The following is a 23,258-nucleotide window of genomic DNA, read 5'->3' as shown; positions in this document are numbered from 1 at the left end:
GTAGTCTATTGCTCTTAGGCTAAAAACCTATGCAATACAGCATGTTACTGTACTGAATACTAAAGGCAATTGTAGCATAATGGTAAGTATTTGCGTATCAAAAAGTATCTAAACATAGAAAAGGTACAGTAAGAATACCGTATAATCTTATGGGACCACTGTCATATATGTGGTTCATCATTAACTGAAATGCTGTTAGGCATCACATGACATATATGCATATATATATATATATACACACACACAACACACACAAACACACACACACACATACACAAACATTTTCTTTATTCATTTGTCCATTGATGGACATTTTGGTTGTTCCCATATCTTGGCTATTGTGAATAATGCTGCAATGAACATGGGAGTGCACATACCTCTTCAACATACTGATTTCATTTGCTTTGGATATATACCCAGAGTGGGATTGCTGGATCATACTACTATTAATTTTTTGAGGAATCTTCATACTGCTTTCCATAATGACTGTACCAACTTACATTCCTACCAACAATGTACAAACATTTCCTTTTCTCCACATCCTTGTGAATACTTACTTTTTGTCTTTCTGATAATAGCCATTCTAACATGTGTAAAGTAATACTTCACTTTTGTTTTGCTTTGCATTTCATTGATGATTAGTGAAGTTGAGTACCTTTTCATATACCTATTGGCTATTTACATGTCTTCCTTTGAAAAATGGCTATTCAGGTCCTTTACCTTTTTTTTTTTTTTTTTGAGATAAGTCTCACAATGTTGTGTAGGTTGGTCTTGAACTCCTGGTCTCAAATGATCCTCCTATTGGCCCCCTTACCCATTTTTAAATCAGGTTATTTGTTTGTTTGTTTCTTGCTATTGAGTTGCATGAGTTCCTTATATATTTTGTATTTTAACCACATCATATATATGTTTTGCAAATATTTTCTCCCACTCTGTAGGATGCCTTTTTATTCTGATGATTGTTTCATTTGCTGTGCAGGTTTTTAGTTTTAAATTATCCATTTGTCCATTTTTGCTATTGTTGCCTTTGTTTTTGGTGCCATATCCAAAAAATCATTGTCCAGACCAATGTCAAGAAGTTTTTCCCTGTGTTTCCTTTTAGTAGTTTCACAGTTTCAAGTGTTACATTAAAGTCTTTAATCCATTTTAAGTTGATTTTTGTATACCATATGAGATAAGGGTCCAATTTAACTCTTTTCCATGTGGATACCTAATTTTCCCAACATTTATTGAAGACACTATCCTTTCCCCAATGTGTGCTCTTCGCACCCTTTTCAAACATTAGTTGATCATACATATGTGGATTTATTTCTGGGCTCTCTATTCTGTTGCATTGGTCTATGTGTTTTTATGCCTAAGCCACACTGTTTTGATTACTGTGGCTTTGTAATATATTTTGAAATCAGGAGGTATGATGCCTCTAGCTTTCATGTCTTTGCTCAATATTGTTTTGGCTATTCAGGTTGTTTTGTAATTCCATATGTATTTTAAAATTGTTTTTTCTATTTTTGTGAAGAATACCATTAGGATTTTGATAGGAATTGCATTGAATATGTAGATCACTTCCAGTAATATGGACATTTTAACAATATTAATTCTTCCTATCTATGAAGAAGGGATGTCTTTCCATTTACATGTATCTTTTTCAACTTCCTTTATTAATGTCTTATAATTTTTCATGTATAAATCTTTGACCTGTTTGGTTGTTTGTGAGTACTTTATTATTTTTATTGCTATTGTAAATGGATTGATTTTTTAATTCCCTTTTCAGATACTTTATTCCTTGTATATAGAAATATGATTGATTTTTAGTATGTTGATTTTATAACCTACAACTTGACTGAATTCATTTATTAGTTCTAACAGGTTTTTTATTGAGTCTTTAGACTTTTCTGTGTACATGATCATGTCATTTGCAAACAGAGATAACATTATTTATTTTCTGATTTGGTTGCCTTTCTTTTTCCTTATTTAATTGTTGACTAGGACTTCCAGTACTATGTTGAAAAGTAGAGAAAGTAAGTATTCTTTCCTTGTACCAGATATTACAGAAAAAGCTTGCAGCTTTTCCCCACTGATTATGATGTTAGTTGTGGGAGTCTCATATATGGCCTATATTGTGTTAAGGTAAATTCCTTCTATACCTATTTTGTTGAGAGCTTTAATCACGAATGGATGCTGAACTTCGTCAAATGCTTTTTCTGCATCTATTGTGATAATGATCTGGGTTTTTTTTCTTTCGTTTTGTTAATGTGTTGTATCACATTGATTGATTTGCATATATCGGGGTCCTTGGCAGTAAAAGGTGCTGCAGTGCTGCTAATCTCTTTTCCTTCTATCAGGGGTAGTTGTGGCCAAGGGGATGCCCCTTGGTGGTAGGTCCAGCACATGGGCGTGTTTGGGCCACAGAGATGCCACTGTCAGAGGTGCAAGTGCATGCAGAGCAGCCGCAGAGCTGGGTCTGGAGCACAGGTACATGCAGAGTGATCACGGCTTTGAGGTCCCAGGTCACAGCCACTTCTGAATGACATTTTCATGGAATGAGAAAAATGGCCACAGAAGGACTGTTAATTTTGCTGGATAAAAATTCTTTATTGTTTCTGCAGTAATAATGTGCTTCAGGATTCTGTTTTCATTAAATACTAACAATATCTTGGTTCTCCAATAATTATAACAGATTTTCGTGCTTATTGCTTCCCCTTGAGATTTACCATATTTCCCATGAAGGCATCCTCCTTTTGCATTTGCATAGCATGGTGTACTTTCTATTATCAATTATTATTATTTATATTATAATGACTTGTGTATATATATTTTTTATTTTTTTCACTTTTAAGTTCAGGGGTACATACATGTTCAGGTTTGTTACACAGGTAAACTTGTGTCATGGGGGTTTGTTGCAAGATTATTTCGTCACCCAGGTACCAAACCTAGTAGCCATTAGGTATTTTTCCTGCTCCTCTCTCCTCCCAGCTTCCACTCTCTGATAGGCCCCAGTGTGTTCTATTCCCCTCTAGGTGTCCATGTGTTCTTATCATTTAGCTGCCACTTATAAGTGACAACGTGGTATTTGGTTTTCCGTTCCTGCGTTAGTTTGCTAAGAATAATGGCCTTCAGCTCCATCCATGTCCCTGGAAAGGACATAATCTCATTTTTATTTTTCTATTTATTTTTTTTTGAGATGGAGTCTCACTTTGTCACCCAGGCTGGAGTGCAGTGGTATGATCTCGGCTCACTACAACCTCCACCATCTGAGTTCAAGCAATTCCCCTGCCTCAGCCTCCTGAGTAGCTGGGATTACAGGCACCTGCCACTGTGCCCAGCTAATTTTTTGTATTTTTAATAGAGACGGGGTTTCACCATCTTGGCCAGGCTGGTCTTGAACTTCTGACCTTGTGATCCACCCACCTTGGCCTCCCAAAGTGCTGGGATTACAGGCATGAGCCACTGTGCCCGGCCCATAATCTCATTTTTTATGACTGCATAGTATTCCATGGTATATATGTACCACATTTTCTTTATCCGGCCTATCACTGATGGGCATTTATGTTGATTCCATGATTCACATGTATACTTTACCTCTACTATTAAATAGGAAATTTTCCAATGACAGGGTCTCTGTGTGAATCATCTAGCATTCAAAGAACAATATCTGGAATATAATAGTTGCTCAATAAATATTAGTTGAATGATGCCTGCTTAGATCATCTCTGTAAAGACTCAAACTATGGAATAGTCATTATGGCTCCACATCAGTTTTTATTTTCAAAATCAAATATCTTTTGAGCTTAATCTGTTCTAATTTGCCCAGCTCTATTTATTTCCTTCTAATGAGCTGCATGCTTTCTTTATTCTAGCCTGCTCATTCTCACTAATCCCTATATTCAATTCAATGTAGGGCATATGTAGGCCTAGAACTTGGACGAGACAGCCTCTCTTAATATTTAATTATTCCATGCTGGTAGCTATTAATTATCATTAGAAAACTCTATGCTACTATGCTACTTATTATATATTTTAATTACTTGGTTTTGACTAACTTAGATAAACTCTCCCACTCCCCGGCCTTTTATTTGAGATGGAGTTTTGCTCTTATTACCCAGGCTGGTGTGCAATGGCACGATCTCGGCTCACTGCAACCTCCACCTCCCAGGTTCAAGTGATTCTCCTGCCTCAGCCTCACAATAGCTGGGATTACAGGCATGCGCCACCACACCCAGCTAATTTTGTATTTTTAGTAGAGACGGGGTTTCACCATGTTGGTCAGGCTGGTCTCGAACTTCTGACCTCAGGTAATCCCCACCACCTCAGCCTCCCAAAGTGCTTGGATTACAGGCCAGATAAAACCTTTTTAAGTATTAAAAAAAATTCTCAAATGTCCATCTTTATCCAGAAGACTGTCTTCCTAAACTAAATCATGGTTATACCATTTTGGAATAAACTATTAGATTATTTGCCTATAAGATGTACAAATATGTTTGAACTACTTAACTTCCTTAAGAAGAGTGAATCTTTAACTTCCTTAAGAAGAGTGAATATTCACATTTACTACAATCAAATAGTATATAATATACGTGTCAGGTTCTGTAAACTATTTTGTAAAGGTAATTGAATCAAATTAATGAGGGAATAATAACTGGATTTTACAGTTTTGAATTAGCATATGTATGGCCAACGTATGGAAGGAGGTTCAATTTATGGTTCAATCGGCTAATTCTTACCAATGCCTTTTTTTAAAGAAATCTGTGGCATCCTTAAAACCGCTGTTTAATACAATTGCCAAACTGCTTCTGAGTCCAGCTCTTCCTGAAGGAATTTATTTATATGAATAACTGCCAATTTCAAAGCTACTATTTAATTTTGCAGTAACTTCCTAACAAAGTCATATTTCTCAAAACAATTATAATTTCACTAGAAACTGAGGGGAAGTTTCCATGGGCCAGCATGTTATCTAATCTCTAGATATTTCATGGAGATCCCCACAACCTCTTACTGCTGGCCCCTTAAATCCCAAAGTTAAGCTCAATGTCAAGAAATATAAGGATTCTCTACTGGCATTAACATAAAAAGATTATCAAGGCATTGCCTTTTAATATCCCATCAAAAGCTTCATAAGGAAAGAATAAGAAGGAAGGACTAGAGTTTCAAATTATTAGAATTCAATTAAAATGTAAAATCTTAACATTCAATTAAAATGATATTCAATTAAAATGTAAAATCTTAAGTGTTTGGAGGTTTGAATGAAGGTTCGGCTAAAATTTTCTATGTAAACAATATGGATAAGGCATCCTATATTAGGTAGATAACAGTAATGGCAACTTTAGGAGCTAAGAATGACAAGGCCCACTTTTCAGATGAGTCAAGGCAGGTCTACAGATAGAGTATATCAGTTGTTCCACATCACTAGTGAAGGAAAGAAGAGGGCTGCGTCTTTTCTAGATGCCTGCCAGCAGAGAGAGAAGCTGGATTTCCAGCAGGGGTTCAAGAGACCTAATACACGCCTCAGCCTGAAAGCAGAGGCAAAGGAGACATGAACGGTTCCTGGAGAGAAGGTACTCACTATGTGCCCTTGTACCAGGACAGGACACAACAAAACAGGATAATGAATCCCTGTTTTGATAGCCAGGCTTAGGAAATAGGAGGCATTACCTAATTGATGGAGAAAGAAGAGATTTTCAGTGGATGGAACAGGAGAAGAGAAAGGCTTGATGCTGACAAGCAGTATAAATGACATGGATCTTCTCTGTTCCGCTTGGGTTAGAAAGTGAGACCAGAATGCCCAAGGAGGAAGAGTTACGGGAAGTCTCTGCGCATGGTCATTCCTTTCCTCTTCCTTTGCATAATTTGTTCTTTATCAGGGATGTCCGATTCTTTAGCTTCCCTGGGCCACATTGGAAGAAGAATTATCTTGGGCCGCACATGAAATACACTAATATACTAATATACTAATTAATATACTAATGATAGCTTATGAGCTTAAAAATAAATGAATAAATAACAAAAACATCTCATAATGTTTTAAAAACATTTATGAATTTGAGTTGGGCCACATTCAAAGCCGTCCTGGGCCGCATGTGGCCTGCGGGCCACGGGTTGGACAAGCTTGCTTTAGATCTTAGCTCAGTTGCACATTTTCACAATCACCTTCTCTGACTTCTCTGAGTAGAGACTCTCATAGCACAAGACTTGTCTGACTAGAGACTCATAGTACAACACAATTCTCCTTTACAGCAATTTTCACAATTCTCCTACAGCACAAGTGTAATATTTCACAATTGTAATAATACACTTATTTGTATGTTTCATTAACTTTCTCCACTAAACCTATTAGAGACATATGAATGATTTTGTTCCTTTTTGTACTGCTACCACCTAGGAGAGTGCCTACTCCCCTGCAGACACACATAACTAGTTGTTTAATGTATGAATGAATGAAGTTGATTGGGTTAAAGGGTCATTAAGGACAGCAAAAGTATGAAAAGGAGAGATTAAGGACACAATTAGTAAGTTTATAAACTACTCAAATCTGGTTAGAGTTGGTCTTATTTACTGTCAATTGTTTATGGCCAAATAAAAAGCTATGGCAGACCATATCTTTGTCCTGGTCAGCTGCACATGTGAGCAGCTTAAGGGGAACTTTGCCACACTGCCATTGGACTTTAAGATACATGTCAACAATGCTGCACACAATTAGAGATGATGGCTATTATGTTTTACCTGTGAGGAACCTTTGTTCCTACGTGTGTTTGGTTAGGCAGGACTTTGAAAATTACTTCCATTTCAATCATGTTGACATTATATGAGTTAGTAAGTAAAAAGCAATAGGGACGAGACAAGATCTTTGCCCTCAAAATTCATAAAGTGCTTCTCTGAAAATTGTTGACATCCCCATACTTCAAGAGCCACAGTCCAAATGCATTCACCATAAATTATAGGACATTAACCCATTTTTTTCATTGTCATTAGAAATGACTGAAATTTTCCAGAGCTTCACTAGTTAAATTACGAAAGAAAAATGGAAGTAGGATCTGAAGTAGGTTCTTTACTAAAGAACCCCTACCCCCTGATTTTATCATTGTTGCTAGTCATATCATAATGATAACACTAATCATAATAGCTAAAATGTATTTAAAGCTTCTACATGCCAGCCATGGAGCTTTAAATATATAAACATTTAATTTAATCACCGAACATGAAGGCAGGGACCACACTTTGTACACATCTATATCCTTGGGAACAGCATAGATGCAAGAAAATGAACAGTAAATATTTGTTAAAAGAATCACTATGGGCCGGGCGTGGTGGCTCACGCCTGTAATCCCAGCACTTTGGGAGGCCAAGTGGGCAGATCATCTGAGGTCAGGAGTTCAAGACCAGCCTGGCTAACATGGCAAAACCCCATCTCTACTAAAAATACAAAAAAATTAGCCAGGCATGGTGGCAGGTGCCTGTAATCCCAGCTACTCGGGAGGCTGAGGAAGGAGACTCACTTGAACCTGGGAGGCGGAGGTTGCAGTGAGCCGAGATCACACCACTGCACTCCAGCCTGGGTGACAGAGCAAGATTCTGTCTCAAAAATAATAATAATAACAATAATAATAATAATACAAGAATCACTATGGGCTAGGTGGGGTGGCTCACACATGTAATCCCAGCACTTTGGGAGGTTGAGATGGGAGGATTGCTTGAAGCCAGGAGTTCAAGACCAGCCTGGGCGACAAAGTGAGACCCTGTCTCCAAACAAAAACAAAATTTTTTTAATTAGCCAGGGGTAGTGGGGACAATACATGTAGTGTTCAAAGCAGCCATCTTTAGGCAACTCAGCTTTTAAGAACTATAAATTGAACACCATACCCTGATAAATTTCACACTAAATATATAGAATAATAACACGATAGAGCTGAAAGCAACCTCCAAGGAGACCTCATTTTATATTTACTGGTTGAGTGACCTTTGACAAATAATTTAATCTCTTCCTGAACCATAAATTTTATTAACAGTATGAGGGTAATAACTTCTTTGCAAGTTGTAGAAAATGATGAGCTCCTGATACTATGCTTGGCTCCCAGTGAATGGTTGATGTTGTTATTCCATTAGCATTTTATGAGTAAAGAAATTTAAAAGTAGTGTTTTTGTTTTAGGAACTTAAAAAAAAAACAAGACTATGTTAATACTTCGCATTCTGTGGGAAATATGACCAAAAAATCAGTATATTGGGGCAAACTGGACTTTGTATGATGATAAAAGGCTATTTCAAAAGATAAACACTGTAGACATAAAACAAAATGAAACAAAAGTCATAGGTAGATGGGTAGCTTTAAACATTATTGATAAAGGGTATGACTATAGCAACATAAGAAAGAGTTCAAATTAACTTTAAAAGTACACGGGAATTTTAGAGAAAACTGTTAGAATAAGAATTATAATCACCGAATTCTGACATACATATCACCAAGTTATAAAGCCCACAAGACACTCTGTGGCATCAGTCAGGTCAGCTGAATGTCACAATACACCCTGCCCCTTCTCTCTGCTTTATTTTTCCCCTTAACACTAATCACTGCCTCACGCCCTATTTTGCTTATTTGTTTCTTACATCACTCCTGACTAAAACATAAACTCTATGAGGGCAGAGATTTCCATCTGTTTTGCTCATCACTGAATCACCAGTTCTGAGTGCCTGAGACACAGATGGTCCTCATTGCTTATTTGTGGATTAAATAAATGAAGGCAGAAATTGAGGCCCAAAGAAACTAAGTGCCTTGTATATAGCTGGTAACTGCTGAACCAGTTAAGTTGTGCCAGCACTTCTAAACTCTCCTTTTCAATTCTCTAAGCTGTCTCTTTCTTTGAAACCTTCATCTGCCTTTCCTTTTTTTTTTTTTTTTTTTGAGACAGAATCACTCTGCAGCCCAGGCTGGAGTGCAGTGGCACAATCCCAGCTCACTGCAACCTCCCACATTCCAGGCTCAGGCAATCCTCTGGGACCAGAGGCACGTGCCACTGTGCCTGGCTAATTTTTAATTTTTATTTTTTTGTAGAGATGAGGTCTCACTATGTTGCCCAGGCCAATTTCAAACTACTGAGCCCAATCAATCTGCCCACCTTGGCCTCCCATACTGCTGGGATTACAGGTGTGAGCCACTGCACTGGGCCATCTGCCCTTTATTACCAACTGTGAGAGGGATGGAGCTGTATATCTGAACTCTATGATAATCTACAACCATTCTTTGAGGGTTTCTAGCACATTTTATCTAGCATGCTTCTAGAACTCCCATTACATAGGGAAAATTGTTTTTTTTTTCCAAAATTCCACAATTTCTCCAAGACCCTATATAAGAAAAACTACTAGCTCGTGAACAGCTAAACATAATGCCATTGGCCTGAATCTGACTTTTAAAGTACTTTAAAGACAGAATAGACTATAAGCAGCCTAGTTGCAAATCAGTTGAATTCTTAATGGTGTAATTTCCTCTTTAAAAGTAAGCACTGGGCTGAGACAGCTCCCTGGTGAAGGAAATGAGAGTGAACAAACAGAAGTCAACATGTAGGTTACCCCTAAATAGAAGAATGAGAGGGCAAGTAATAAAGGAAGCCACAAGAAGAAGACAATGTAATGATAATCAGACTCTTGGGGCTTTTTCCCATGGAAATATATCTTGGAATGTGTAACTTTTTACTAAACAACTATTAACCAAGTGTGAGACAAGAATACAGACATTTTCAAATATGCAAGGGATCAAACAATTTAACTACCACATACCCAGACTAGGATGATTTCTCGAGACTCCTGAAAAACTAAGAGAGCAAGCCAAGAAAGGAAAATACAGGATACAGGAAACAGTGGGTCCAATTTAAGAGAGCAACAAAGGGAATGTCTTTGGCTGACAGTATCTAGCAAACCTAGATAGCAGTCAACTTAGAGTGGGGCAGAGGATGGAGGGTTTTGGAGGGAAGTCTCTCAAGGAAAAGTACATTTGACAGAAAAAAATAATACGGTTTGAAATAAAATGAGGCCACCATAAAGCTAAGGCACAAGAACAAAGGAAAGGTTATTAAAAACTCCAAGAGAACAAAAATTGCATATAAGAAATAAAATATAATCATAGATTAATTGACCCCATGTGAATATTTATTTATTAGTAATATATATTTTTAGAAGTTTAGAATTACCCAAGACACAAAACAAATATTTAATTATGGTTATAACTGAATAGGATATAAAAGCTGTAAGTCTTATAAAAGTAAAAACTTCAGAGTTTGTGAGGGGGGAGAGGAAAGGACAGCTGAAGGCGGATTACAGGGGCTGACACTGTCATCTTATGAAGTGGGGAGTCAAAAGAGACTGCAGTTGATGAAGGAAGAAATAAAGGTGTAGTAACATTACATGCAAAAGATACCTGTAGACCTAATCCCCTGATTCCAGATGTGGACCAATATACAATAGATACATTAATATAACTGTATCTAGAAGATGAAGAAAATGATGCCAAAAATAGACAAATCAATAAAATAGATGAGTTAAAAGTGGTTATATATGGAGATCAGGATTGAGGATGAGGGGAAGTGGGATAGAAGATAGCTTCTTGCTATAAGCTTTTTGTAATATTTAATTCTCTGTAACCAATGGTTAGTATTACTTTAGTGGAAATAAATTCAAGTAGAGGGAGAGAATAGGTTCATGACTCAGTCAAGTCCCAAATTCTTTTGCAAAGAAACTCCTCTTTCCTATTAAAAAATTCCAATTCCAAGTCCTTGTTGTCTTGTAACTACAAGTGTACTTTCTGCAATTACTAATGAAGGGGGACTTTGTAAAAGTTACCCTATTTCTTACAAAGATACAACTACAGATTACAAACTCAATTTCTTAAACCTAAAAGGAAATGAGGCAGGGTGAAAGTAAGAAAATACAGATTTATTTTTTGGAACTGTAAACTCAAAATTAATGAGCTATAACGCCTTAGCTGCTTATAGGTTCTTCCTGTGCTGATGACAATTCAGCAGTGAACAAAAAGAAAATTACAAAGTTAATATCCCTTGCCTTCTCTCAACCTCAAGATTTTTGGCAGCTAGAGTTTCACATTGTTAGGCAGAAAGGTTTAACACAAGCATCTGGGATTCATTCATGTCAACTATTGCTCTTTAAAAAAGAGTATTTTTTATTTAAAATATTAACCTTCCTTTAAAGACTATTTCAGGAGAAATAAATGTCCCCTCCTTCCTATTCCCTGCCAACACTCCATTTCAAAGTTTCAGCCTGCCCTAGGAAATTGAAAAGGAACTCCCTTGCTACATCCTAAATGTCTCTTCATTCTAAATGCAAAAGCTTCAGGACAATCCCCAGGGTGAACAGCATCTCCTGGATCCTCAAAACTACTTCCAGATGTGAGCCCCCAAGGTAGATGACCAGATCCAGGTTTCCAACCCCTTTCCAGATGACAGCCTCTAGAAAGATGAGTGTGGCAGAGACCTAGTCCCCTGACTCCAGACGTGGGCCAAAGAGCACATGAATAAATTGAAACATCTCTCCCTAACACATGGAATTCCCTAAGGGAGAAAGCCTTCTCTGATGCCTCTCCAGCAACACTCCACATTAAGTCTCCAGATACCTAAGTCTCCATAGATCGAAGTGTTGTTGTTCTGTCTCTTACCCCTTTTTTCTCTCTTCCTGTTTTCCATCTTCAATACCAAACCACAACAGCAAAACACTGTTCCTCACCTGGGTCAAGTTGCATAACTCTGGACACACTTTGGGGATTAGGTTATTCTGAAGGACTAGAGTCTTCAGGCCAGGCAGTTTTCCTAATGCTGAGGGCATCTTTGTCATCTTCTTCCCATTCAAAGTAATGATCTTCGTATTTTTACCACCACTCAATGCTTTTATTAGCAATCTCTCAGTCATGATCTTGGAAAAGAAGTAGAAAACAAAGAAGGTAACCATTAGAGTTCTTTATTATACAGCTTTAGAACCTCTAATTACAGAATTGGTGTGTCATAGAAACAAGAACATTCTGAGAACCACCATGTTGAAGGGGGGAAGCATTAGATTATTTTCCTATGTGAAAGATATGAAGGGAAAGTAGATGGTCCAGGTTTGGGGCAGGAAATGTATAATGTAAGCCTAAAATAGCTTATGCCTGCGATGTAAAAGTTATCAGAGATTAATGAGGACACAGAAGTGAACTTCTAGGAGCTCCCACTAGTCTAAGATGGAAAATATTAAGGATCAGAAAAAAATAATCTAGAGTAGACTGAAACATATCAAAACACATTAAAATCTGAGTTCATAATGGCATTTTTTAAAAAGAAACATTACTCACCCTGGGAATTACTAGCGCACCAACTCAGTCTGAAAATTGATAAAGGAAAAAATAGAAGCATTTATCCTGCTCTTCCAGTACAAACTGCACTTAAATATAACTTAATAGTTAATAAAGTTCTTATTCACAAGAATTGAAACTAATAAATGAGAAAGAAAAAATAACTAGAATAATCACAATTTTTGCAAATTCTAATAAAATCATGGAGCTATGCAAAAATCATAATTGGAGACTAAAAGTATTAGATGAAAGGTTGATGAGGAACTTTATAACCAAGTGATCAGGTTAATGACCCACTAATCATTTTAGCATCAATAAAATTGAGACAATCACATTATAAGCCTTATGAAGTAATGAATTAAAAAGTACACAGCAGCACCACCTATGAAATGTTCCTGCCCAAAAATTAAATCTGAATCTAATCATGGCTTCAAGATCTAACTACCATTTACAAAAAAACACAACTAGAGAATAAGTTAAGTTCATTATAGGGAAACAGTCAAATCTATAACATGGAAGATTCTACAGGACTGGTCCCTGGTCCGGTGTCACAAGGTTTCACCAACAAATGAAAGACATTAATAAAAAGGAGGGAAAACTGTTATGATGTAAGTGAAACTTAGGGCAAATAACAGCTAAATGCAATGTCTGGACTGCATTTGAATCCTCAGTTGAATACAAACATCTCAGGGAAATTTGTTCATGGGCTATTAGATGAGAGAAATTAATTCTGTTACATGTGAAAATGGTATGGTGGTAGTATTTATTTTAAATGTGCTTAACATTCAGAAATGCATACTGAAATTTTCAAGTGAAATAAAATGATATCTTGAGTTTTCTTTAAAATAATCTAGGGGGAAAGTGGGTGGAAGAAACTGATCAAACAAGATGACAAAATGTTGATAATTATTAACGCTGAGTAATAGACACATAGGGGTTTGTATTAGTCCATTCTCGCACTGCTATAAAGAAATACCTGAGACTAGGTAATTTATAAAGAAAAGAGGTTTAATTGGCTCACAGTTCTGTAGGCTATACAGGAAGCATGGTTCTGGCATCTGCTCAGCTTCTGGGGATCCCTAAGGAAGCCTGCAATAATGGTGGAAGGCAAAGGGGGAGCCAGCACTTCACATGGCCAGAGCTGGAGGAAGACAGGAAGGAGGTGCTACACACTTAAACAACCAGATCTCAGGATAACTCACTCACTCACCAGCAGGAAAACAGCACTGAGGGGATGCTAATGCATTCATGAGAACTCCACCCCCAGGATCCAATCACCTCCCACCAGGCCCAGTCTCCAACACTGGGGATTATAGTTGAACATGAGATTTTGGAGGGAACACAAATCCAAACCATTATCAGCATTCATTATATTAGTCTTGTTATTTTTGCATATGTTTAAAAATTTCCAAATAAAAGATTAAAACAGTGACAAAAAGGAGAGGGGGGGAGTTGTGGCCAGTAACATTTGATTATTATCACAACCCCATTAGCACCCAGATAGGATGAGTCTTAGAGGCATTAGGATTACACATGTATGTGACACACTTAGATGTGGATGTCCAAAAACTTGAACACTATAAAATACATTCTGCACTGAAAGTGATTTGAACAGAAATCAATCCTTCCTTTGGCATTCAGAAATCACTTTATTTATTTATTCAACAAATATTTACTGAGCACCTACTACATAGTCAACACTGTTGCAGGAGTGAATGAAAAAGATAAAAATTTCTGTTCTCAAGGAACAGAGGGGAAGAAAAGCAATCAGATAAGTAAATCTACTATGTTAGATGGTGATTTGATGCCAAGGGGAAAAAACTAAGCAGAAAAGAGAAATAGGGAGTGTGGGAAATGAGAAGTTTACAATTTTAAATAGGATGACCAGGAAAGGCCTCACTGAGAAAATGCTATTAGAGACAAGACCTCTTCCGGTGAGAGAGTAAAATCAAGTGCCAAAATTCTAAAAAAGGATCATTAAATTTTTAAAGAGATTATAATGAATATCAATATCATAACAGTAAATCAAGAGATGCTAATAGTGACTTTCAGTTGCTAGAAAGATAATTTTTCAGCTTCTTAATCACTGCTGTTTGCCTTCCCTCTTCCAAACCTATGCTTCGTCTTCTTTACTTTGATATTATTTGTTTCCTAAGAATAATAAAGCGTTACTATCAAAACAAACTGATCACAAGGCTTTGTTTAAAAAAAAAAAAAAATCCATGACAATCATCACCTCTTAAGTAACTATTGGGTGGCTAGCATCCCAGATGACACTGTCCAAACCCTGGAAATTTACTGCTTTAAGTAGGTAAACAAACCAATACAATCTGACACTGCTTTCTGTTAACCGCTGAACCTAGAAAACCTGGTTAACATTCTTGAGTCTTTCTTCTCCCTTACTTCCAATATATAATCAATCCTATTCATACTGCCTGTTCCAGTTATCTATCACTGGGAAACAAACCACCACACATCTTAATGGCCTAAAACATTTATTTTATTGACAAATTTTTTTTTTTGAGACCGAGTCTCGCTCTGTCACCCAGGCTGGAGTGCAGTGGTGCGATCTCAGCTCACTGCAAACTCTGCCTCCCAGGTTCATGCCATTCTCCTGCCTCAGCCTCCTGAGTAGCTGGGACTACAGGCGCCCACCACCACGCCCAGCTAATTTTTTGTATTTTTAGGAGACAGGGTTTCAATGTGCTAGCCAGGATGGTCTCGATCTCCTGACCTCGTGATCCGCCTGCCTCGGCCTCCCAAAGTGCTGGGATTACAGATGTGAGCCACCACGCCCAGCCTTTATTGACAAATCTTAATCTGGGCAGGGCTTGCCTATAGTTCTCTTAGTGACAGCTATAGCAGCTCAAAGTCTGTGGCAGAAATCATCTAAAGGTTCACTAACCCACATCTGGTGGTAGATACTCCTTGTTGGCTAGGGCCTTAAGGTGGTCAGCTTCTACATGTAGCCTCTCCAATGTGGCTTGGACTTCCTCCCAACATGGTGGCTTGGTTTGAAGGTTGAGCATCCCGAGAGAAAGTGGAGTGTAAGCTGTATTACTTTCATGACCTTGCTTCAGAAGTCATACAGAATCACCTCTACCACATTTTATTCATCAGAACCAAGTGACAGAAACGAGCTCATATTCAAAGGAAGACAAATTAGACTCTGCCTCTCGAAGGCAAGTGACCAAAAATTTGTGGACATGTTTTAAAACCCACCACAATCCACCCTGTAGCCATGAGCTGTTTACATTCCTCCCATATGCAAAACAGAGACACTCTTCCTGCAAAGCCTCCTTCCCCCAAAGTTTCATCTATTTAGAACATCAGGTTCAAAGATCTTGTCATCTAAGTTAGGTACAAAGGTAGATGAAGCTCCTCTGAGGCAGTTCCTTGAGTTCAGCTTGAGTGCAGTTCATCTTGACCTGAAGACCTATCAACTAAAGAGACAAGTTATCTGTCCACACATACCTAGAATACAACATGGGTAAAACAAAGGGCAGGCAATAGTCAGTCCCGTTCAAAAAAAAAAAAAAAAAAAAGGAAAAATCAGAGGAACAAAGTAGCCACAGGTTCATAGCAATTCTGAAATCAAATGAGGCACAAGGTTGTCATTATTTTTGCTTTTTGTTTTTTGTTTTTGAGATGGAGTCTCGCTCTTTCATCCAGGCTAGAGTACAGTGGCACAATCTCAGCTCACTGCAACCTCCACCTCCTGGGTTCAAGCAATTCTCCTGCCTCAGCCTCCCAAGTAGCTGAGATTACAGGAACGTGCCACCATGCCTGGCTAATTTTTATATTTTTAGTAGAGACAAGCTTTCGCCATGTTGGCCAGGCTGGTCTTGAACTCCTGACCTCAGGTGATCCACCCGCCTCAGCCTCCCAAAGTGCTGGGATTACAGAGTGAGCCACTGCACCCAGCCCACATGTACTGCCTGGGATTAGCTTTTGGTTCCCCTGTTTGGGCTCTTGATTCCATCCTCTTGAATTTCTTTCCTTTTCCATAAAATGTAGCCCATGTTTGCCAAGTAGTTTCCTCAGTCTGCTTCCTGTCCATAGAAGTTTAAGGTGCCAAGGGTCTCTCATTTTAATTCTTTTTTGATAACAGCTTTATTGAGATAAAATTCACATACCATTAATTCAATCATTTAAAGTATACAAGTTGATGGTCCTTAGGGATATTCACCAACTTGTGTAACTACCACCATAATCCATTTTTGAATATTTTCATCATCCCCAAAAGAAAGCCTGAAGCCTTTAACAATCACTTTCCATTCCTCCCATCCACCCCAACCCTAGGCAACTACAAATCTACTTTTTATCTGTATAGATTTGCCTATTCTGGGGATTTTATATAGATGAATTTATATAACATGTGGACTTTTGTGACTGGCTTACTTTACTTAGCATGTTTTCAAGGCTGAGATGCTTTGGATATGTGTCCCCACCCAAATCTCATATCAAATTGTAATCCCCAGTGTTGGAGGTGGGACCTGTTGAGAGGTGATCGGATCATGGGGGCAGATTTCCCTCTTGGTACTGTCCTCATGATAGTGAGTTATTGTGAGATCTGTTTGTTTAAAAGTGGTGGCACCTCCCCCCACTCCCTCCTGCTCCAGCCATGTGAAATGTGCCTTGCTCCTCTTTTGTGTTGCACCATGACTGGAAGCTTCCTGAGGCCTCCGCAGAAGCAGAAGCTGCTACACTTACTTTACAACCTGCAGAACTCTGAGCCAATTAAACCTCTTTTATTTATAAATTACCCAGTCTCAGGTATTTCTTTATAGAACTGCCAAAACAGACTAATACAAAAGCTTATCCATGTTATAGCATGTACTGGCACTCCATTTATTTTTATTGTCAAATAATATTCCATTGTATGAATACATCACAGTTTACATTTCCACTCATCAGCTGATGGGCATTTGCATTGTTTCTACTTTTTGGTTATTACAAATAATGCTGCTATAAACACCATCTGTGTATAATTTTTTATGTGGACATGTTTTCATTCTCTTGGGTATATACTTAGGGGTGGAATTGTTGGGTCATACGGTACCTCTATGTTTAGTCTTTTGAGGCACTGCCAGACTTTTCCATAGTGGCTGCACCATTTTATACTCCTACTAACAGTGCATGAAGGTTTGTCTTTTCATTTTATTGTCCTTCTCAATCCAACCTGATGCAAATCCTTTAAAAACTTCATGGGTTTCTTTTAAAACAGTTTATAATTCACTCCACTCCATCAGACAAAAACCACACTCACAAATCTCTTTCGGATGGCCCACCTCTATCTTGGGTTCCCATGTGAAACTGCCGCGAGACATTATCCTTAAGATTTTTAGGGGCCCTATTGTTTGTTGGTAAGACAGCGTATTTAGCCTTCCTGTTCTTAACAAAGCCTTTTATAGCCATGCCTTTTCATCTTCATCATTTTACTGAGAGTTCCCTGGATTGGCTCTGTCTGGAACAGATTGCTTAATTTTGGCATCATTCACTGTCTGGAGAGGTTAGAAATGAAAAAAAAGTATTTTTCAAACCCAAAAAGTTGTGGCTCCTTTATATTGAACAATTTTTTATCTTGCTTGCCTTTCTCCTTTTGTCTTTTGCTATAGGGGCTAGAAGAATCCAGATAGCACCTTTGACATTGCCTAGAAATCTCTTTAGTGAGATCATCCAGTTGAGCTATACTTATTTTCCACTGTTTCATGGAAAATAAATTTCCAGCATAGCTAAAATTTCTGCAACTATGTCACAAGAGTCACCTTTCTTCCAGCTACCAATAATATCTCTCACCTTGTTTAAACCTTCACCAATAGCTTCCTGAAGTGACATTAGGCTCCTGTTAACAGTCTCTTCAAGGCCCTTCTAACTTACACTCAAGCTCAGTTTCAAAGCTCCTACTACATGGCTTAGTAGCAGCAAATTGTATATCAAGATTTAATAAAAATTAATAACAATACAAACCATTAGGAATTGTATAGAACATGGGTTTTATTACAGGAATTTGACCTTATATAACTATGGGAGCTGGTTAAGCCCTCTATATATGGTTGTTACTTTTGTGCCCAGTGTTATGCCTTCCCTAAAATCCAGAGAAGCCAAAGGAGAAGATCTAGCAGAAGTGACAGTACACAAAGCGGCAAAGAGTCTGATCTATTGGTTCAAGGAAGATTTCCTGCTATTGACTGCTGGGTCCAGTCATAATGGTTTAAAAAGAGCTAACCAGATGAAGTAAATGTGAAGTGGAAAAGCATTTAAATAAAAGCATGAAGAAAAGGTTCAGGGACATGAAATACACAGGACCACGGGGAGTATAAATAATTGATTCTAGTGCATATATCTAAAGAAAGGAGTGATGGGAGGTGACGCTGGCGGAGTAAATAGGACCTGTCATGAAAGACCTCTTTTAAATGCCATAATAAGGAGACTTCATCCTATGGGAATAGGAAACCATCATAAGGATTAGGTTGGAAAGTATATTAAAGTATACCCAGAATTTGTTTTAATCAAGTGATTAAGAAGTGATTGTTATGAAGGAAATTTATACTCGAATCCCTAGAAACAGGAGGCAGGGCCATGTGGGAAAGGACTGGGGACTGTCAGGAGGTAGAAGAGAGTAGCAAGGGTAGAAAGTCTAGGCCAGAGGGCTAGGCACGGTGGCTCATACCTGTAATCCCGGCACTTTGGGAGGCCAAGGCGGGCAGATCACGAGGTCAGGAGATCGAGACCATCCTGGCTAACGTGGTGAAACCCCGCCTCTACTAAAAATACAAAAAAATTAGCCGGACACGGTGGCAGATGCCCATAGTCCCAGCTACTCGGGAGGCTGAGGCAGGAGAATGGCGTGAACCCGGGAGGCAGAGCTTGCAGTGAGCCGAGATTGCACCGCTGCACTCCAGCCTGGGCGACAGAGCAAGACTCCGTCTCAAAAAAAAAAAAAAAAAAAAGTTTAGGCCAGAGCCTTTATTGGAGTTCTTGTGGAAAATACAAAGCAGGAAAGGGTAAACAGTTTAGGACTGGCTAGTGTGAATAATTCTGGTGGGTTTTGGGATTTAGAGGTGGTTCCAGAGTACCTGGCCCTAGGATGATTAAAGCAAAGGAATATTGTCTCCTGGGGTGTATAGGTCAGACAGAGGAGGTCTGGCTTAGGACTGGTTAGTTTGCATATCAAAGCCATGCTCCTGGCTGCACCTGGCCTTTGCTATCTTTAAGAACCAACTAACCCCAGTAGGAGCACCCCCTCCTCAGCCAAAAAGGTTTTTAAGATGTCAAAACATCAGAATATACAAAAAATAAAAATCAAAAACATAAACGATACAGGAAAGTGGTAGTCAGATTTGCATTTGTGGCAGTTCACTTTAGTAGCATAAAAGAACGGTTTAAGGGAGTAAGACCAGAGGCAGGGATGGCTTCTGTACTATTCCAGGTGATGGAGATAAAGTGGTAGGTATAACCTGGGGAAGACCGTAACTAGAATCTGGTCTCTTTGTAGGAACATTAGATAAGCCACAATTTAGGATGTGGAGAGATGAGAGTTGTATAATATTTAGCAGGGTACAGCTGTGACACAGGTCTAGGTTTATTAAGACACTGAGAATCTAGGAAAGACAGATTCAGAAAAAGAGATGGAGTTTGCTCTTTCAAACTTTTCAGTTTTCACCTGCATCTTAAACACACTCCTTATGGACACCAGTGGAAAATGAAAGGGTTGCTGATCTCTGTGCTGTATAGGCTAGCCTCATGGAATGTCAGAATCTAGAGCTTTCCCAGCAACCCGAAATCAATCCATTTGGCAGGCAAATTGAAAAAATAACCAGCTTTTTGAGACAGCATCAGCCTGTGAACTCGGCAAAAAACTAGGAATCTAAAGTTGAATGTTAATCCAGACGGTTACTGACTTATTGTGTAAATTTAGAAAGTCAGTCAAATTGCCTGTATCTATCTCTCTTCTCATCAGTAAAACAACAAGAAAGAATGCCAATCTATTCCACAGAGAATGTGTGGGAAACAGCTAACTAATGATTACAAACTATTCTGGAAGTATAAAATGCTGAAAGAATGCTAAAATATATAGCATCCTAGGAACTCAAGGACCCTAAAATTGAAACAATCATTAATTTTATTAACAGAGAAGGGTTGTTTCATTTATTAACACTTTATAATACAAAATAATCTGGCTAATTCTTAATATGACAAGGGCCCATGACAAATTAAAAATTTTGGAAGTTGGAAAAATGCATAAAAAACAGGAGTTCATAAACACAGGTTATGGCAGAAACCGATGCACTTACTTGATTTGTTTTGGCAAGCTTATTTTGTGATTTAAAATGTGGTCTGAGACTTGGGGTAAAAGTTTCAAACATGATCAGATGCTTCATGTACTTGAAAACTGCTGTAGAAATTCTGTCCTGTAATAAAGAAGGGTACTGGGTTTCTCTTGGTTAGTTTTCTTTTTAAATATGGAAATGGAAGGTTTGATTTAAAGGGCTTGGGATTCTCAAAGCCTACCTTCTAGAGTCACTTACTAGCTATGTGACTGGCCTTTGGATTCTCTAGCCTGCCTTCTAGAGTCACTTACTGGCTATGTAGCTTAAGCAAGTTATTCATTCTCAACCTCTTCAAGTCTCATTTTCATTCTCTAAAAAATAGGGATGAAAACAGCAACCCCTGCTTTCCGTGAGGCATAAGTAAGCCATATATTTAAAGCATTTAGCACACTGCCTGGCACACAGTAAGAGCTCAGTAAAAGGTAGTGGTTTGCTTTTGTACAATCTCATATACACATTTAAATTAAGAGTTCCACTTTCTGTTAACAAATCTCAAGTGTGCAAGCACTACCCCTGAGGCTGATCTAAGGTGCTAACGTGCCCACTGTGCCAAAGATGTCTCCCTGATGCCACTTTCTTGCCACTATACTCTTCTTTATCCATCACTACTTCAACTTATTGCTTAGATATCTGAGTACACTCTTGTTAGAGAAGTTCAAATGAGGGGCTAAATAAAGATCTATTGGAGATGTTATACAAGAGATCCTTAAACTGGCTACGTGGCTGGAAATAGATTACTGGTTCACAGACTTTAAAACAGAAAGAGATTAGTAAGAAATACAGTTACCAACTCTTAATTTTGTCAAGTGAGGACATTTTTTTTTATTCACTCTCAACTACTGCCATCACAAATTCATAAAAGTAAGGACATTTTAAATCCTTCTGTTGAAAGAGGATGACATATACATAAGTTTCTTAAATTGATTAAATTTGCTTTATGAAAATCTCACTATCTTATACTAAATGTTGTTATGTTGCCAATGGGATTAGTTTACAGACCAGCATTTAATTACCATTAGGCTAGAGGAATCTCTCAATATTCTCCTTAAAATCACATACACAAATACACATACATATTTTTATATTTTTGGGAAGCTTTACCAAGTATTAAACACAGAAAACAGAAGTAGCCAATCAAAACAAAAAGTAGCAATGAATAGATTACAAAATAGAACACTGAGATAAACTAAGACCAGTAAGATAGCTAAACATCTACAAAGTCTAATAAAGTAGGGAATAAACCAAAAAGGGGGATAAGATAATGCCAAGATTTTGGCTTGGAAACTAGGCTTGCTTTTTTTTTTTTTTTTTTTTGAGACAGAGTCTTGCTCTGTCCCCCAGGCTGCAGTATAGCGGTGTAATCTCTGCTTACTGCACACAACCTCTGCCTCCCGAATTCAAGCGATTTTCCTGCCTCAGCCTCCCAAGTAGCTGGGATTACAGGCATGCACCACCAGGCCCAGCTAATTTTGTATTTTTAGTAGAGACAGGATTTCTCTATGTTGGCCAGGCTGGTCTCGAACTACTGACCTCAGGTGATCCACTGGCTTTGCCTCCCAAAGTGCTAGGATTACAGGCGTGAGCCACCATGCCCGGCTGGAACTAGGCATTTTTGACTGAGATAAGAAATTTAAGTTAGCAGACCAGGTGGAGATGGTGGTGGGTGAAACCCTGTTTGAAACCTCCAGCCACTGCTCACTTTTTGTTGAGTGCTGCCACAAGGAAATCCTGGCTCAGTGTAGACAGCCCTTCTAACTTTTTTTAAGAAGCTGGAAATATGAATTTTTGGTGAAATCTCCCCTTAAATGCTACCAACTACCTCACATCTTTTTTTTATTTTTTATTTTAAATCACTACACAGGTCTAACAAAGTATGTCTCTGAGCCACATTCAGTCCAGCAGTTCGGAAGCTCTGACATAAGTGTGAAAAAGAGAGTCAAGGATAACATCCTAAAGGACAGTCAGGGGAAGAGGCTCAGACCAGAACAGCACCTAAGGAGGAGGAACCGTTTAGCAAAGAGTAGTGTATTAGTGAGGGTTCCCTAGAGGGGCAGAACTAATAGGATACATATATATATGCAGGGGAGTTTATTAAGGAGTATTGACTCACACGATCATAAGGTGAAGTCCCACAACAGGCCATCTGCAACATGAGGAGCAAGGAAGCCAGTCCGAGTCCCAAAACCTCAAAAGTAGGAAAGCAAACAGTGCAGCCTTCAGTTTTTAGCTGAAGGCCCAAGAGCCCCTGGCAAATCACTAGGGTAAGTCCAAGAGTCCCAACGCTGAATGAAGTCTGATGTTCGAGGGCAGGAAGCATCCAGCACAGGAGAAAGATGAAGGCCAGAAGACTCAGCAAGTCTGCTCATTCCACTTTCTCTACCTGCTTTATTCTAGCCATGCTGGCAGTGGATTAGATGGTGCCCACTCAGATTGAGGGTGGGTCTGTCTCTCCCAGTCCACTGACTCAAATGTTAATCTTCTTCGGCAACACCCTCAGAGACATACCTAGGAACAGTACTTTGCATCCTTCAATCCAATCAAGTCGACACTCAATTTTAAACATCACAAGTAGTATTACGGAAAAAGATAATTTCAAGGAGGGTGT

At 38.4% G+C, this 23,258-nt stretch overlaps 1 protein-coding gene across 3 annotated transcripts in view; it reads right to left on the bottom strand.

Annotated features, from left to right (window-relative positions):
• Window positions 1-12,531, bottom strand: part of LRRC69 (leucine rich repeat containing 69) — a 109,248-nt gene extending 96,717 nt beyond the window's left edge. For 2 of the 3 annotated variants that reach the window (XM_054499130.2, XM_054499131.2), the window contains exon 1: window positions 11,720-12,277. In XM_054499130.2, coding sequence (XP_054355105.1) covers window positions 11,720-11,941 — 222 coding nt within the window. In that variant the 5' untranslated portion in view covers window positions 11,942-12,277. Of the gene's footprint in view, window positions 1-11,719; window positions 12,278-12,320 lie in introns of those variants that run through there. The other variant, XM_054499129.2, reaches the window with a different exon arrangement.
• Between the last annotated feature and the right edge of the window lie 10,727 nt (window positions 12,532-23,258).

This window comes from Pongo pygmaeus, chromosome 7 (assembly GCF_028885625.2).
Source record: "Pongo pygmaeus isolate AG05252 chromosome 7, NHGRI_mPonPyg2-v2.0_pri, whole genome shotgun sequence".
Classification (NCBI taxonomy): domain Eukaryota; kingdom Metazoa; phylum Chordata; class Mammalia; order Primates; family Hominidae; genus Pongo; species Pongo pygmaeus.
This window is presented reverse-complemented; position numbering and strand designations above follow the sequence as displayed.